This window comes from Apus apus, chromosome 1 (assembly GCF_020740795.1).
Source record: "Apus apus isolate bApuApu2 chromosome 1, bApuApu2.pri.cur, whole genome shotgun sequence".
NCBI lineage: Eukaryota > Metazoa > Chordata > Aves > Apodiformes > Apodidae > Apus > Apus apus.
Window position 1 is genome coordinate 102,564,832 of NC_067282.1, and position 16,092 is coordinate 102,580,923.

The 16,092-nt window shown below is 44.1% G+C and overlaps 1 protein-coding gene across 1 annotated transcript; it reads right to left on the minus strand.

Annotated features, from left to right (window-relative positions):
- Nucleotides 1-776: 776 nt before the first annotated feature.
- Nucleotides 777-13,328, minus strand: ATP6AP2 (ATPase H+ transporting accessory protein 2). Its single transcript, XM_051643850.1, has 9 exons — nt 13,216-13,328; nt 10,584-10,714; nt 8,163-8,291; nt 6,246-6,341; nt 5,920-6,057; nt 5,564-5,617; nt 3,212-3,361; nt 2,728-2,844; nt 777-1,866 (listed from the first exon to the last, which is right to left on the minus strand). The coding sequence occupies exons 1-9, from the start codon at nt 13,283-13,285 to the stop codon at nt 1,672-1,674; spliced, it is 1,080 nt and encodes a 359-aa protein (XP_051499810.1). The 5' UTR covers nt 13,286-13,328; the 3' UTR covers nt 777-1,671.
- Between the last annotated feature and the right edge of the window lie 2,764 nt (nt 13,329-16,092).

A 16,092-nucleotide genomic window follows, 5' to 3' on the forward strand; every position in this document is an offset into this window, starting at 1 on the left:
GACTATCACATCATAGTTTCCTTAAAGCTTTAGGGTTCATGCCTATCCAAACGTAGGCATTTTGTTTTCATACTAAAAGCTGTACAGCTTCATCAGATGGATTTGATTCTCAAACACTGCAAGTAGAATGTTCAATAATTAGACTATTCATTCTTGCCAGAGAAACCAGCAGTGTAACTCTTCCTTTCTATCTAACAATCTTAACTTTAAGTACCATTAAAACTAATTTCAAATGACTGTAACATATACCAAACTGGATTTCCTGGACTTGGGCAAAGCTGCAGCATGTTGCTCAATTCAACACAAAGCACTGTCCAAAGCCTCCAAGACATTAACTTCCAATCCCTCCAAATCTGACATTTCCAATAAAAAACCCAATTAAATTCAATGAGCAGCTATTTTCTGGAAGTGGAACAAATCTCTCCTAACAATAGGGAAAGCTAAGCACATTGGACGACAACAAGATGACAAGCCATTTCCATTCACATTGCTGTAGTCTGGAAGAATTCTTTTACCACACAAGCAAATGAGTTTCTGAGAAGCAGGTAGCACTAAAAAAGATTAAAAGCCAGAGATTAACTGCTTGTTTTAACTAATGGTTTAGGAAAATCATTGCATACAAGGTGATCTTCCAACATTTGCTTCTGAACGACCGTTTAAACTATTCTAGACAGGCCCAGTGTCACACCCAGGAGGCTGTCAGCACCTACTCTGTTCAGCTCAGCTACTACTAAACAGAAGTAGCCACACCTATGACCCCACAAAGAATACATGCATTTCAGAACAACTGTTATTTGTTTTATTGAATTGTTGAAGCAGTACTATAATCCAGGTACATTTAAATCAAGTGTTGGTCCACTCTTAAAAATAATTGATTTGAGTTTTCTTTAACGACATCGATACAAATGGAAGGAATATGAAGCATCGTAGCAGGAACTTTCAACTGTACGTGACAACAGATCATGATCAGACTGGTGCTATTTCATTATTTATAGACTCTCCACTATACAGACCAGCCACACTAGTGTTTTTCACCTCCAAATCAGAGTTCTAGACAAAGAAGGATCCTTCTGTCTACAGCTTTCATCTGAGCCATCAACATGAGATCAAAATGCTACCCATTCCACTAGAATTGTAGTCTCGTAGAAATATTTCTGTACTTAGTTTGTTATTAAAGTATAATTACTACCCTCTCTGAAGATACATATAGCCATCATAAATATTTACATCAAACATGTACAACTGGTTCATAATATACAGCATAACAATGGAGCTATAATTTCTAATCTTCCAGTGTAGAAGTTTCAAACAACATGTTGCTACTGTAATTTCAATTTCTCTGTCTTGCACATAGCCACGGGCAATACAGGGCATTTCAAAAACTCATGTTACATGATAAAAAAATGGAATGATGTTACTTCATTAACAACTAGTTTGGGGACTGGTTTTGTTTGGTTTTTTTTTATAAACAAGCAGGTTGCAACTTCTATATTCCATCTGGTGCTACTACTAACATTTAAAACAGGCTTCAAGGAAAAAGGCAAACAAACTTAGAAATAAATATACCTTTAAAAAAATTCCACAATTAACCATGTCAGAATATTAGTTTCCCACACAGTTGAAAGGAGATCTTACTCTTCATCATTTCCTTGTGCTGAAATACAGTGTAGTTCAATCCATCCTTATCTTCTGATTTGTCATCCTATAAATAATGCTGTCATAGCCAGGATCCATGTTCCAGAGATTGTAGGAGATAACTATCACAGCTAAAGCAAGACCTATCATCATCCACAGAATAATGTTGAAAATTACAGAGTAGTTGTAGTTGTAGGGATAGGCAAGGTTATATGGATTGTCTGTTTCACTCTGGAATACAGAAAGTAAGTGTATTACTTTTAAGTTAGCCTGCAGACAAAGCATATTCCAACTACATAGAAAATCTGAGCAATCTGAAGAGGAGAGATGCATTTTTTTCTAGACAATCCTGAAGCTAGGGCACAAAATGCAAAAATGATTATGTGACAGACATCAGTGGCATTCAAAGAAATGGGCTGACAGGAGCCTCCTGAGGACGAAGGCAAAACCTGCACCTGGGCCAGAATAACCCCCAGGTTACAGCAGAGGCTGGGCACTGACCAGCAGTTCTGCAGAGAGGGCCCTGGAGGTCGTGGTGGACAAAGTGAGCAGGAGTCAGCAGTGTGCCTTTGCAGTGTTCACTGCAGAGGTGCATCCTGGGCAGTATCTGGAGTGAAGGCAGCAAGTTAAGGAAAACAGCTTTGCCCCACTCATGAGGCAGGACTTGTATGCAGTACTGTACTGGGGAGAAAATTACAGAAGTGCAAATTTTAAGAAAGCATTAAAAGTTTTCACAGTCAAAATGGTTAAGGCTTTGGAACTAGATGTCCAGAGAGTCTCTGGGACTTCCAGCCACAGACCTCTCAAAGACTTGGCTGGACAAGGACCTGAGTAGCCTGATCTAACTCCTAAATTAGTCCTGCTTTGAGCAATAGGTTGGACCAGTTAACCTCCAGAGGCCCTCTTCAACCTAAATTACTAAATGACTAAGTGAAGATCAGTCAAGACAGGTAAGCTGACCTCTTCACACTCATGCCTAAATCCCTGTCAGTATTCCAGTCCTTAAAAAAAACAAGTTAGGCTTCAGTGTAGAAGTGATGTAGTTTGGATCACTTTTAGTAAGCGAGATGTATAAGAACATGCATCTACTACCTGTGAAGACTGGAGAATGGAGCGAGTCTTCCTCACGAGGGGAGAATTAAATGCCTTTACAGCCACCACTTCTACTACTGCATTCCCACTGTACAGATTAAACATCTCATCTGCAAACTGGAAAAGCAAAAGTGATTTTATTTAAAACCCACAGTGTAGCAAGGAATTCAGGAGAGTTCTGTTAGCCAGATATACTAAACCACAAGATGTCAGTTTCAGGAATAAGAAGCTTATGGGAAATTTTAAAAATTTACAGTATTTTAGAATTCCACTAAGAAAGTGCCAACTTTCACCTAATTTACGGGTGAAACTTTTAACAACTGCATTTCAAAAACTAAACAAAAATCAAGAATCAGTCAAGTCATCACTAATGAAGTGACAATTCAAAGAAGAAGATACTTAACTAACTCCCTTGTAGTTTTCACAAAAATAATTTCCTTAGTATTCCTGTGAGTTTTGTCACAGGTAAAGGTAGAAAGTATACCTTTTGCAAGGAGTCCACAAGAATTTGAGAAGCATCTTTGAACTGCTGAGAGTCTTCTCCATATCGTTTTCCAATCTCCTCCAAACCAGCCAATTCCAGAGAATACAGGTCTGGAGAGTGATCTTTGGCTAAATGTTTGTGTCGAGACAGCTTTGGTGTATCATTGAGGGCAGAAAAACATTAATTAATACATAGGTTATTTTAAAAACACATTTCACAAAATCAGTTTGCTGGGACTAATCCAGCTGCACCTTCCACAGTCATATTTCATGCCTTGATTAGGAATTTCTTGCCAACTTCACTAGAAAATGGTAATCATGTAGCATCTATTCCTAACATGAAGCTACATACAGTATGAAGTATACATTAAGTATATACATATATTACAGAGCTCTATTAAGAAGCAGTATTATACTTATTCACATAAGAATCCTTGTTCCGTAATTGCTGTAAAAATAAAACTTCAAGGAAAAAAAATATAACTGCAACACTTGGATACTACTCTTCCTTCTGCTAAAGCTGGCCCTTGTAAAACTGAGTAGGTTGCAACTTCTACCGTGGTGCGGCCTATATACAAAAAAGTAGATTACTTAAGGAGTATCATCCCATTGACATAAAATCCAACCGATATAACACAAACTGTCTCAAAGGACAGTAGTGATATTCTTGCACTTCTATAGGTATGAAGCTGCAACTCTGACATTTGCTTGCACAAGAGAACAGCCTCTGCAAGCAAGAAATGTAATTTGTTTCCATCTTCCCATCTACTTTAACTACAGCATTTCTAGTCTGCAAGAAAAAAACAAGTTGTTCTACCTCATTTTCTCTAGAGCCCCATTCCTTGACAGGCTAGAGAGTTGGGCAGGGAGAAACTTAATGAAATTCAACAAGGGCAAGTGCAGAGTTTTGCATCTGGGGAAGAACAACCCCATGTACCAGTACAGGTTGGGGGCTGACCTGCTGGAGAGCAGTGTAGGAGAAAGGGACCTGGGGGTCCTGGTAGACAGGAGGATGACCATGAGCCAGCAATGTGCCCTTGTAGCTAAGAAGGTCAATGGCATCCTGGGGTGCATTAGAAAGGGTGTGGTTAGTTGGTCAAGAGAGGTTCTCCTCCCCCTCTATTCTGCCTTGGTGAGGCCACATCTGGAGTATTGTGTCCAGTTCTGGGCCCCACAGTTCAAGCAGGACAGGGAACTGCTGGAAAGAGTCCAGCGCAGAGCCACAAAGATGATTAAGGGAGGGGAACATCTCCCTTATGAGGAAAGGCTGAGGGAGCTGGGCCTCTTTGGCTTGGAGAAGAGGAGATAGAGGGGTGACCTCATCAATGTTTACAAATACGTAGAGGGTGAGTGTCAGGACGATGGAGCCAGGCTTTTTCCAGCGATGACCAGTGATAGGACAAGGGGCAATGGATGCAGACTGGAGCATAGGAGGTTCCGTGTGATTATCAGGAAGAACTTCTTTCCTGTGACAGTGACAGAGCACTGGGACAGGCTGCCCAGAGAGGCTGTGGAGTCTCCTTCACTGGAGACATTCAAAACCCGCCTGGACAAGTTCCTGTGTGATGTGCTCTAGGTGATCCTGCTCTGGCAGGGGGGTTGGACTAGATCTTTTGAGGTCCCTTCCAACCCCTAGGATTCTGTGATTCTCTCCACCAGCTGTTCACCTAATGTGAATTTCCAAGTTTTTCCATGACTGTTTCTCTCCCTTTATGTAGCCAAAGGCTGCAGTTGCTGAGGGCTGCAGCTTCAAAGGACAAAAACAACCAACCCCAGCCCAAACCCTAAACCTTAGCAACAAAACAGGAGCTTCTTAGTAAAAAGATCGTAAGAATATTTTTGCTTAAATAGATCAGAATTAAAAGCTCATCCCTCCATTGGAACATTTCTATCACCACCACTATTCACACTACAAAAGTCAGTTCAGTCTTTACAGAGATGTTACGGTGATATTTCGAAGTAAAATGGCAGACAGGGTAAAGAACATGTCCTTAACTACCATTACACTTGTCAAGTAAGAAAACACAGAAAACCCCAGCAAATTCTTTATTGAGTACTTCCTGTGTCTTTGGCTATGGAGAAACAGGAGCTCAAAATTCCCCCTGTTGTCACCAAACAGAATACAAAACCAACTACAGATGATTAAGCTTCTCATTTTCTTCCATCAGTGATAGGGCTGACATAAATAGCTTGAGAATGCATTATTTAAACCACTGCAACCAACCAATGACACACATGAACATATACCACTGGTTGCCAAGTATCCTGGCTACGGCCTCTCTACCTTTAAATGAGATCTCTGAAGTTTGTGACATAAGATGGGGAAAGTGTTTAAAAAAAAAATAAATCTTACCAGGCTTGCAATGTCATGTAGGACTTGTAGCTCTGACAGGAAAAGCAAGTCCACCTGGAGGAAGAGGCAGGAAGAAAGAGACAGGTATTTCCTTTGATAAAACCAAAGTTAGAGAATTCCCAGTTTGTTGAAAGTCTCAGTATTTTATAACAGGTTATGTCTGCTACAGCTAGAAGGAAATGACTACCTAGAACTCAGTTAGGAAAAAAAATAGAGAGGGGTCTCCTAGGCAAAGCAAAGGGGAAAAAAAAAAAGGGGGGAAAAAAAAAAGAGGGGAAAAAAAGGAAGAAAAAACAAGCTAAGACTATTAGAAAAAACAAAAACAGAAACATACAAGTTCCCCTTGATTTTTTTACCTCATTGTTTCTGCTGAGGGAGTTGAGAGGAAGGGAGCTGAGAATGGAGTTGTCCTGAAATAAGCGGCTTCGCAGTTGGCGCAGCGTGACAGAAAGGTCTTCAAACACAGAGTTTGCCTTGCCCACCATGTACACTCTCTGCAGGAACAGCCATTGTTTAACAACAACAAAGGTTAGTTTTTCCAGTCACACCTTAGTAATTAATCATACGTGCAATCTCTCTCCAACCAAGTATTTCATGCAACCAATCGGTTTTCTCCAGCCACGCAAGTGGCAGGAGACTTGATATTTGGAATGTCTGGAACCCAAAGTGAAGGAATACTCACTTCCTCACTGGGGGCCAGCTGCAAGACCACGGGAGTTTCCTCAGAGAACAAAGAATGAATAGCGTTTGCAACACTGTCAAGACTGAAAGGAACAGCCTGGAAGACAAAGTCTAGTTAGATTTTTTTTTGGCAAACAAGGCCAACAATCTAAAAGGAGCTAATCTGCTCAACTACAGAAGTCTGGAAAAATAGAACAACTTCTTTTTGAGCAAAGAGTATTAACATTTCCAAAGATATAATAATGAATAATAGGAGTTAATGTGCAAAACAAAACATAACTGTGTATCTATGAAGACAATTTATTTGTACCTATGGTGGACACAATGTATTTTAAGAACTCCAAACGGCTATGACTTCATGAGAACTTTATGAAAGTTACCAGTGCTAACAGGACTGAAGACTTCAAGTATATCCGAGGTTTCTGCACATTACTGATGTCTACACTGTGAGGTGCAGACAACCCTATATCAGTTTTGGTCCAGATACCATTTCAGCAATTCCAACATCTAACTGTGCCTGGAGTAGTGAGCTGGGCTTCAAAGCTGATGTGAAAGCAAATCTGTGTTAGGCTGAAATTGACCAGAGTTCAATGTAAAGCCACCATCATAACAATTAAACACCAACATTTTAAAATAGCTTAAAAGACAGCCTGATAGCTGTAAAAGTAATTTAATAGGGAAAAGTTCACCTCATTTTGGGGTGTGGAATAGGGTGTCAATATTAAACTAAGCACTATTCAACCTCGCCACTGATTATTCCACAGTTTGATTGAAATAGTAAAATGATAAATAATAATTCTCTACAGAAGCATGATAGTCATACCTAGCCAAAATGCGTGGTAAACTGGTGAAAAACAAAGTTTTCCAAGATGGGCAGAAGCAGAATTAACTAACTAGAAATAACCCAAAAAACAACTTATTTGAAAAGGGGTTATGGGTTCATGCTGGACAAAAAATAGCTTAACATGAATAACTGGCCCAATAGTGCAGCAAAATGGATTAAAGCAGATAAAAGAGAAGTGAGCAGACTCTGTACAATCACTAGTATTTTTAGGTTACTGTGTTCTTGTTATTATGTGTGAGTTCAAAATCAAGTAACAGGAGAAGAGACAACAAGCATAAATTTAAAACCAGGAAATTCTATCTGAACATGTGAGGTTTTTTTACTATGATGGTGGTCAAATACTGGCACAGGTTGCCCAGAGAGGTTGTGGAGTCTCCACCTGTGGAGATAGTAAAAACTTGATGCAGTTCTGGACAGCCTGCTTTACCTGACCCTGCTTGATCTGGAGGCTGGACTACATGATTTCAAGAGATCACTTCCAACCTACATGATTCTGTGATGCTGTGACAAGTGTGAAAAAGAGTTTTTCAGCAAAGACAGACAGTGACAGGTAAATGTAATGTTGTTTGTTGCTTTCTTCTTGATACAGTATAATCAAATGGTGTCTCAAAGTGCTGTATTCCACACTCAAGTACTTGAAGAAAACTCAAAAGACAGAGGGCAATACAGCACATCAAAGAATCAACATTATATAAAATGCTACCACACACACTCAGCTGGAGCAAAAAAAGTTAAATCCAACTATGAATAGTTACGTTAGAAGCAGTAGTTTCTCTGTCTCTTGATAAAGACATATTAAAACTAGATCTCTTTCAAGGAGAACATACTTTGGTCAAACAAGTTACTGAACTAAACACAGGAGGCCCCAAGTGATCTTAAAGGTCTCACTTTCTGCAGGAGTCTGACTGGATTATTTAACTGCCCGGCCTGATCCACCATTCTATAGGGGTATGCAAACTTCAAGTGAAGTAAAAAATAAGTGAACATCAAGGACTACAGTAGGGAGTCACATACTTCTCATGAGACCCCAAGAGTCACAGAAATTGTACAACAGTTCCAAACATGGATACTCACATTCTCAATAGGGTAAGAAATCCCTTTAACCGGTAACGTCAGATTGTCTACTCCTTTCACTGTGACCAGCACAGTAGCTCGTGGTCTGTGAAACAGATCACCCACTGCAAGCCCAGGCCACGAAAGCTCCTATTACAAAACAGTAAAAACACTTGTATTGCACGAGGAGAAAGGGAGGAGCCCTCACCCACCATCACTGCAAATAACTCACTATCTTTTTAGTATCTCTGCGCAGGACAGCCTGCTGAAACTGTGATGGGGAAGTAAGTGAACACTAGAATGTTTTCATCTTGAATAATGCTGTCTCAAGTTAGCCACCAGCAAACTGTTAGCTATCAGTAACTTCATAATAAAGTCTACACTGAAAAAGCATTTTACATAGGATATATCAAAAGCTATATTGCATAATTAAATTAGAAATGTCATGGTCTGTATTTAGTAAGTTAAGACCAAATTAAAAAAGCAACAACACCAAAACCCACAACCAAAAAAACCCCCCAAAACCAAAACCCATTCACAAAGAGCAACAGAAACAGGTTCAGGCATATGAAAGCACTAACATCTTGATATTTTCAGTACTAGAAAGAAACTGGGGGGGGGAGGAGGGCATCAACCTTGCCAACAGCCTACTAATCTAAAATTGACAAATTTGCATAGAAACAAAAAAGGATTCTTTAGTCGCTTAATACAGTTATGTATCAGCAAGAGCACAGTGAAGGATACTTGGCTGGTTTATCCTGGCACAAAATACATATTCATCTATTCAAAATGGCTTCAAACAGATTTCTCCTTTTGTGTAAAAGACGTAACTTCGGATTTTAGAATTATATGCCATTGACATTATTGACACATGGTCTGTATCACCTCAAAAAAACCCTAAGAAAAACCTTTAAAAGCATCACCAGGGACAAAAAGGGAGTTCAGTTTTATATTGCCTTAACAGCAGAGGAACACTGAATGACTGTTTTTGAAAATCCCCAGTGTAATGCAGTAAGAATTCTAAATTCTCTACAGTGCACCTACTGCACTGTCAGTTTTTGTTCTTAAACTACAGCTTCGATGTAAACTGCATAATGAGCGTTTGATCCCTGCAGCATTCTCCTTACCAGGTCTGGAAGCTGCCTACGAGGTGATCCCTGCCCTAGTGACAGTGCCCTCAGCTTTCGGTTTCAGGGCTTAACTGAACAGAGAAATTTAAACATTTCCTTTCCTGCCTATTTCTAGGATTTGAAATATTACTAACAGGGAACTATTGCTAAAGGATGCTATGGATCCACCACAGCAGATGAATTCCAAGCTTTGGCAAAGGCACAGAATGAGTACTGAAACACTTTTTAATGCTAACCACATTATACCTCCGGACGACCAGTATGCCAGAAGTCAAGTGTTCAAATTGGGCCAAACCCCATGGTTTTGCTGGGTATCTTTGCATACAATGCACACAATACCATCTGATGTATTGCTGTTTCTTGATAAAATAATAAAAATATACTTCTTGCAAATACTACTCATAAGAATTTCTGCTACTAGTTTAATGACAAAAAAAAAACATAATTAATTGACAGCAAGATATTTTCAGAAAACTCCAAAACAGGGACTAAACAGATCTCCATTAAAACCAGACTTATCTGACCTCTTGCCTAGCTGAACTACGGAAGAAATGGGAACCAGCCTCCCTCGTTAGTATTGTGAGAATATCTCAGCTTGTAGCTTTGAGTACTTGGCCACATACAGACACTGCTAGTGGTGCCCAAGCTTTCACATACTGCTTCAACAGCTGCTCATTCCTGCTGAAGCCCAGTAAAAAATTCAGTAGGCTAGATGGAATCAACCCAAGGGCTCCTACTAACATGCCCCATTTTAAGCATTACTGAAACTATGTTCAAAATCCTTATTTGGAAAAACACTACTACAAATTAAGTTTTCAAGTCTTTGGATTACTTCCTATTTGGTTTATTTGCTTAACTATGCTCAGCAGTCAAGCTTGCTGACCTGACAAAATGCCTGCCTAGCCAAGTCATTTCTCACAATCTTCAAAATACCCAGGAGCAGAGCCCTAGGGATATAGCTCCTAGGCAAGAAATGACAGTGGTTTCCACAGATTCTTAGTATGTGACTACAGATGGGGGGATCCAGCATGTGGTTGGGTCTCAGAGGAACTGAAGAACATCACGGTAGAGACTCCCCAGGCTTGTTTCCTTCTGCAGCTGATGATTCAAACTAGCCAGCTTGCACAACCTTTCATTGCTCATAAGGCTGATATAGCTCTATGCTTGGAAACCACACTTTGACAAGTCATGCATTCCTCAAGACCAACAGGATGATATTTTATATATTCCAGCATGTGACAGGAAGATTTATGTGTTAAATGAGCAGGTCTGTAGTATTAGAGACATTTCAAAATCAAGACCTGAAACATACCTCTTCAACAGAAAAGCCCATGGATAACGCAGCTACATCTGGAATCCGCTCACCAGGAATGGGCCAACTTCCATCCCGAAAAACAACGGACTGAGGTGATCGTAAGATGCTAAATTCATCACCACATACACCTAAAACCAAACAAAATAAGCTGTCAAGAGTTTTTACAAGCTTACCCTTGCGTCATCACAGAAAGAGTGCGTATTAGAGCTTAATAAAACTCCTGATTCCTCACTCTTGTTACCTATCCATTTATGCAGTATGAGGAATGAGAACCAATCGCTTTAATGTTTTGGAATACAAAACAAGCTTTCTATACATCATTGACTACGGATGGAAAAACCCACATTAATGAATTAGGACAATTATTCAAGCAACTGCAGAGTACACTTCTGTGTACTCACTAGCAGGCTGCAAGCAGTGCTACACAGTTCAGACCTGGTACAGCCAGCAGACTCCAAAATCCCCATCAGCTCACAAGCAGCTATGCACCAACCCAGCTTGCTCCTAGGACTGCTTGGCATAACACCTCTGTTCATACAGACAACAGCCTGAGCTACTGCACCTAGAGCCAGGAGGATCAGCAGAGTCAGTGCTGGCTTAAACAGAGCACTGCCAGGAACAATCTGGCTTCTGCAGAACAGCTCCAGTGTCTGCTCTGCTTTCACAACCACATGACCTTCTGAGATGTTTTTCTTCCTCTGATGTAATACTGTACCTAAGCTGACTATGTGAAGCCACAATCTGAAATACTGCTCATGCTGGGTTTTCACTTGTTTATGATGCCTCCTTCCCTCTCCTTCCCATTACCTTGAAAAGTGAAGTTGACTGAAAGCATTATTTCTAATCTGTATTATGATGACAGTAATCTATTGTGTAATGAAGTCAGAGAGGACTCTATGAAATAAGAGATGGGCTTATTTCAGTCTAGCTTCCTATTCTAAAGTCACTTAAGCATAACTGCAATAATGTCTATACAAGCATTTATCTAAAAATAATTTAAAATGCATCGGTGTGTATAAGCAGCAACAAGCACAATACAAAATGTCAGAAGAATCCTCTCCAATGAGCAATCTGTGTATGTTCCTACCAGAAAACTAATCTGATACAAGACTGGAGAAAACAGAGTAGGAGAAAAATAAATATTTGCAGGCCACCTAAGTTCTAATTATATAATCAGTCTGACTACATACTCCAAAATTACATTAATAAGATAACCTTCTGAAAAAAAGTATTAACTCATATGACCACTGAAAATTAGTTACCAATCCAAGTATCTATGCAAGATAGTTTTCCAGAGCATCTGCAAATCTAAAGGCTATAAAAAAGCAAACTGATGTGTTGTGCAGTTATAGCCTTCCCTAATATTAATGTAACCAATCTGACCTTGAAGATGCTGTTTAAAGCCTGGATCATGATCGTGCCTACAAATGTTGACAGTAAATCTAAGCTATATTATGATAAACATACTAAAGGAACAAAGTACTGCAATCCAGATGGGGGAAGGGTGGCAAAAGAAAGGGAACTGGCCAAACCAACAGATGTGTATGAAGTATACCAAGCATTTTGTTTTAATTTGAGAAGAGTTCACTGGCTGGCCTGCTATCAACTATCAACCTCTATGTGAAAGAACAGAAATGCTTCCAGACTGATTTGCTTGGGAAGGAATTTACAAAAATGCTACCAACATTTTTGCTTAGTCTGTAGGATTTCACACATTGCTTTACTTTTCCACAAGGTTAAGACAAGTTGCTTTACTTGGCATAAGGTTGCTTAAGTGGATAAAATTGGAGAATCACCCTTTTTAACCAAATTTGCCTTGCTGGGCTGTTGAAGGTCTGAAGGAGCAGTGAATGTGAACCTGGGAACATAAGCCTTTTCCTCAGACTTACTGTATCTGCTTGACCAGGATACCCCACTGGGCCACAGATTCAGTGAAGCCTCAAGAATAAACTCTGAGATGCAATTTACCCAGTCTCCTGTCATCCTCCCACCTACAGAAAACCTAACCCAACTTCCACCTTACAGAAGTGGCACCTCGGGAGAAGGCTGGCTCTCAAAAACCTTTCTGACCCTACAGAATGTCACACACGGCCCTCGGCTAGAAAGGCAGAGGGGCACCGAGCCCAGCCTCTGCAGGAGCGGGGGGGTGGGGGCAGGGGGCTGCCCCAACCGGCCCACACGCACCCCCGACATCCCCCAACACACCCAATCCCTACACCCGACACGCTCACACCGCACCTCACGCACACCCCGCGCCCCGAACACCGCACCTCACGCACTCCCAACCCCCAAACACCGCACCTCACGCACTCCCAACCCCCAAACACCGCACCTCACGCACTCCCAACCCCCAAACACCGCACACCCGCCCGCCCCCCACCCCCCAGGCCCCCATCATCTCAGGCACCCACACCCCGCGCCCACGGGCGGGGGAAGGACCCCCCGGGCTACCCGCGGGGCCGAGGCGCCCTCCTCCCTTCGAGGCTGCCCCAGGACCCGCTCCCCGCCCCCAGTCTCTCCCGCACCACCGCCGCGCCCGGGCCGGCCCTCCCGCCGCAAGGCCGCTCCGCAGCGGCTGGCCCAGCCAGGCCAGCCCTCCCGCCACGCTGCCCCAGCCCCGCCGGCTCACCCGGGAGACAAGCCGCTGCCAGCAGCACCAGCACCGCCAGGGCCCAGGGAGCCCCGCCGCGCCGCCCCATGCCCGCCGCGCCGCCGGCACAGGCCGCACACGGAAGCCCCGGCGCCCCGCCCCGCCCACCCGGCCGCGCTGACGGACAGCTGCCGCAGCCAATCAGCAGGCGCAACCGGGGGGCGGCTGGGCGGGACCCTGCACAGGAGTGACGGACGGAGCCCCCCCCCCTGCCCCCCCGCGGTCACGAGGCTGAGCGGTCAGCTGAGACGCCATCCCGCTGGGAGGGGGGGCGGGGTCTTCGCTTGAGTGGCGTTTCCTCCTGGCCAATCAGATGGTGAGGGATCTCTGCGCCCCGCGCATCGCAGGCGGGGTCTCGCCGGGGAGGGGGGGGGGGGAACGGGGGCGGCTGACTCGGCCAATCAGCGTGCGCGGGATCGAGGCCTGGCCCCGCCCACCGCCCCGCAGGGTGCCGGCGCTGGCGCGGGGGAGGGACGCGGCTGTGATTGACAGCTGAGCGCGCCAGTCAGCGGGCGGAGCGAGGCGCGGGGCGAGGGGGCAGAGGCGGGCGGGGGAAGGGGCTGGTCCCGCTGGGGAGGCGCTTCGGTCGGCTGCGGGGAGGGGCTGTGGGGGGGTTTCTCCTCTCTTCGGCGGGGTTTGAAGGAATAGAAAAGCAGCTGCGAGTGTTTCCGGCTGCCAGAGGCAAGCAGAGGGGCTGGGTCTGCGCGCTGGTTTGTGACTGGGGTGTTTGCGGGGGAAGGAGCCTCCGCCGCCTGGATTTCCTCGAGGGGGCTGCGAGAAAGCTGGGGAGGGGCTTGTTGCGGGGGCGTGTAGCAGCAGGGTGAGGTGGAGCGGCTTTAAGCTGTAGGGGGGTTGGTTTAGGTTAGACGTTTAGAAGAAATTCTTTGCTGTGAGGGTGGTGGGACACTGGCACAGGTCATAGAACCATAGAATCCTAGGGGTTGGAAGGGACCTCGAAAGATCATCTAGTCCAACCCCCCCTGCCAGAGCAGGATCACCTAGAGCACAACACACAGGAAGGCATCCAGGTGGGTTTTGAATGTCTCCAGTGAAGGAGACTCCACAACCTCTCTGGGCAGCCTGTTCCAGTGCTCTGTCACTCTCACAGGAAAGAAGTTCTTCCTGATACTCACACAGAACCTCCTATGCTCCAGTTTGCATCCATTGCCCCTTGTCCTCTCACTGGTCATTGCTGAAAAAAGCCTGGCTCCATCATCCTGACACTCACCCTTTACATATTTGTAAACATTGACGAGGTCACCCCTCAGTCTCCTTTTCTCCCAGCTAAAGAGACCCAGCTCTCTCAGCCTTTCCTCATAAGGGAGATGTTCCACTCCCTTAATCATCTTTGTGGCTCTGCGCTGGACTCTTTCAAGCAGTTCCCTGTCCTTCTTGAACTGAGGGGCCCAGAACTGGACACAATACTCCAGATGCGGCCTCACCAAGGCAGAATAGAGGGGGAGGAGAACCTCTCTTGACCGACTAACCACACCCTTTCTAATGCACCCAGGGAAGCTGTGGATGACCCCTCCCTGGCAGTGTTCAAGGCCAGGTTGGATGGGGCTCTGAGCAGCCTGGTCTGGTGGGAGGTGTCCCTGCCCATGGCAGGGGGGTTGGAACGAGATGGCCTTAAAGGTCCCTTCCAACCCAAACCATGGTATAAGGTCCTTTCCCACCCAGAACATTCTGTGATAAGGTTCCTTCCAAACCAAACCATTCGATGATTGGGTTCCTTAAGCTGGTGAGGGCTTACTAAGCTGGTGAAGGAGACGGGGCAAGATGAAGCGTTTGTCTGGAAAATCCCTTCCCACGTGTGTGAAGGTTTGTTGTTCGGAACAGTTGTGGTAACACAATGCACTCCCTGCCCCAGCCCAGCTCATCTCGCTTCAGCTGTTCTTGCTTGCAATAAAAGCAGGCAGCTGGATGCCTGCTGTGGTTACAGTTTGGCTCAGGATGGGCTGTTAAACCAGCAACAATGGCGCTCTCGTTCCCCTCCCACCCAGGCAGGGAAAGGAGAGAGATACTAAAGGAGAGAGGCTTCCTGGATTGAAAACTAAACAGGTTTAATTAAATGCTAATAATAAAATAAATATGTACAATTATATACAAGTGTGTGCAGAAAAGTGCAAAACCCCTATCACCTCCCCCCACCCCCAGCAACTCCCCCGGCATCTCCTGAGCTGTGAGCAGTTCTGAAATGTCCCGGAGCTGCCGGAGGGAGCAGCAGAGCAGACAGGAGCTGAGGGGAGAGTGATGAGGGTCAGGAACACACGGGCCTGGGGATCAACAGTGATGGATAGATGGAGTCCTCCCTGGGTGCTGGCCATGGATGGAAGAGAAGGGAAGAAGAAGCAGGAAGGGGCTTGACTTCTGTGACCTGGCCTTATACAGAGCTTATGTAGATATATGGAACGGAATATCTTGGCCAATTTTGCTGTCTGTCTAGTCCACTCCTCCATACAGGAGGGTCACAGATAAGACTTTTGGCTCCTTTAGCATCTGAGGTGCAGATTCAACAAATAGAGCGAAGTGACCTTGGCGTCTCCGCAGTAACAAACATTCCAGCGTTATCAGTCCACTAGCTGGAAAACTTGCTGCTAGTTAAAAGAGAGCTTACTGAATAAAAAAAAAAAAAAATCAGTAAAAAGAGAATTGGCTCAAACCAGGACAGCTGTTCAGTGGATGTGTAGTACTCCTGTAATATGCCATGACCAATCAAGTTGTATTTCTTGGGGTCTCCTTTGTATACTGTTAGGCTCAGGGATCTTGATGACACACTCTGCAAGCTGAGGCACAGAAAACTGGGCTTTGAGGGTTGTAGTGTTTCAGACCCAGCTGGCAGCAAAGAACCTGATT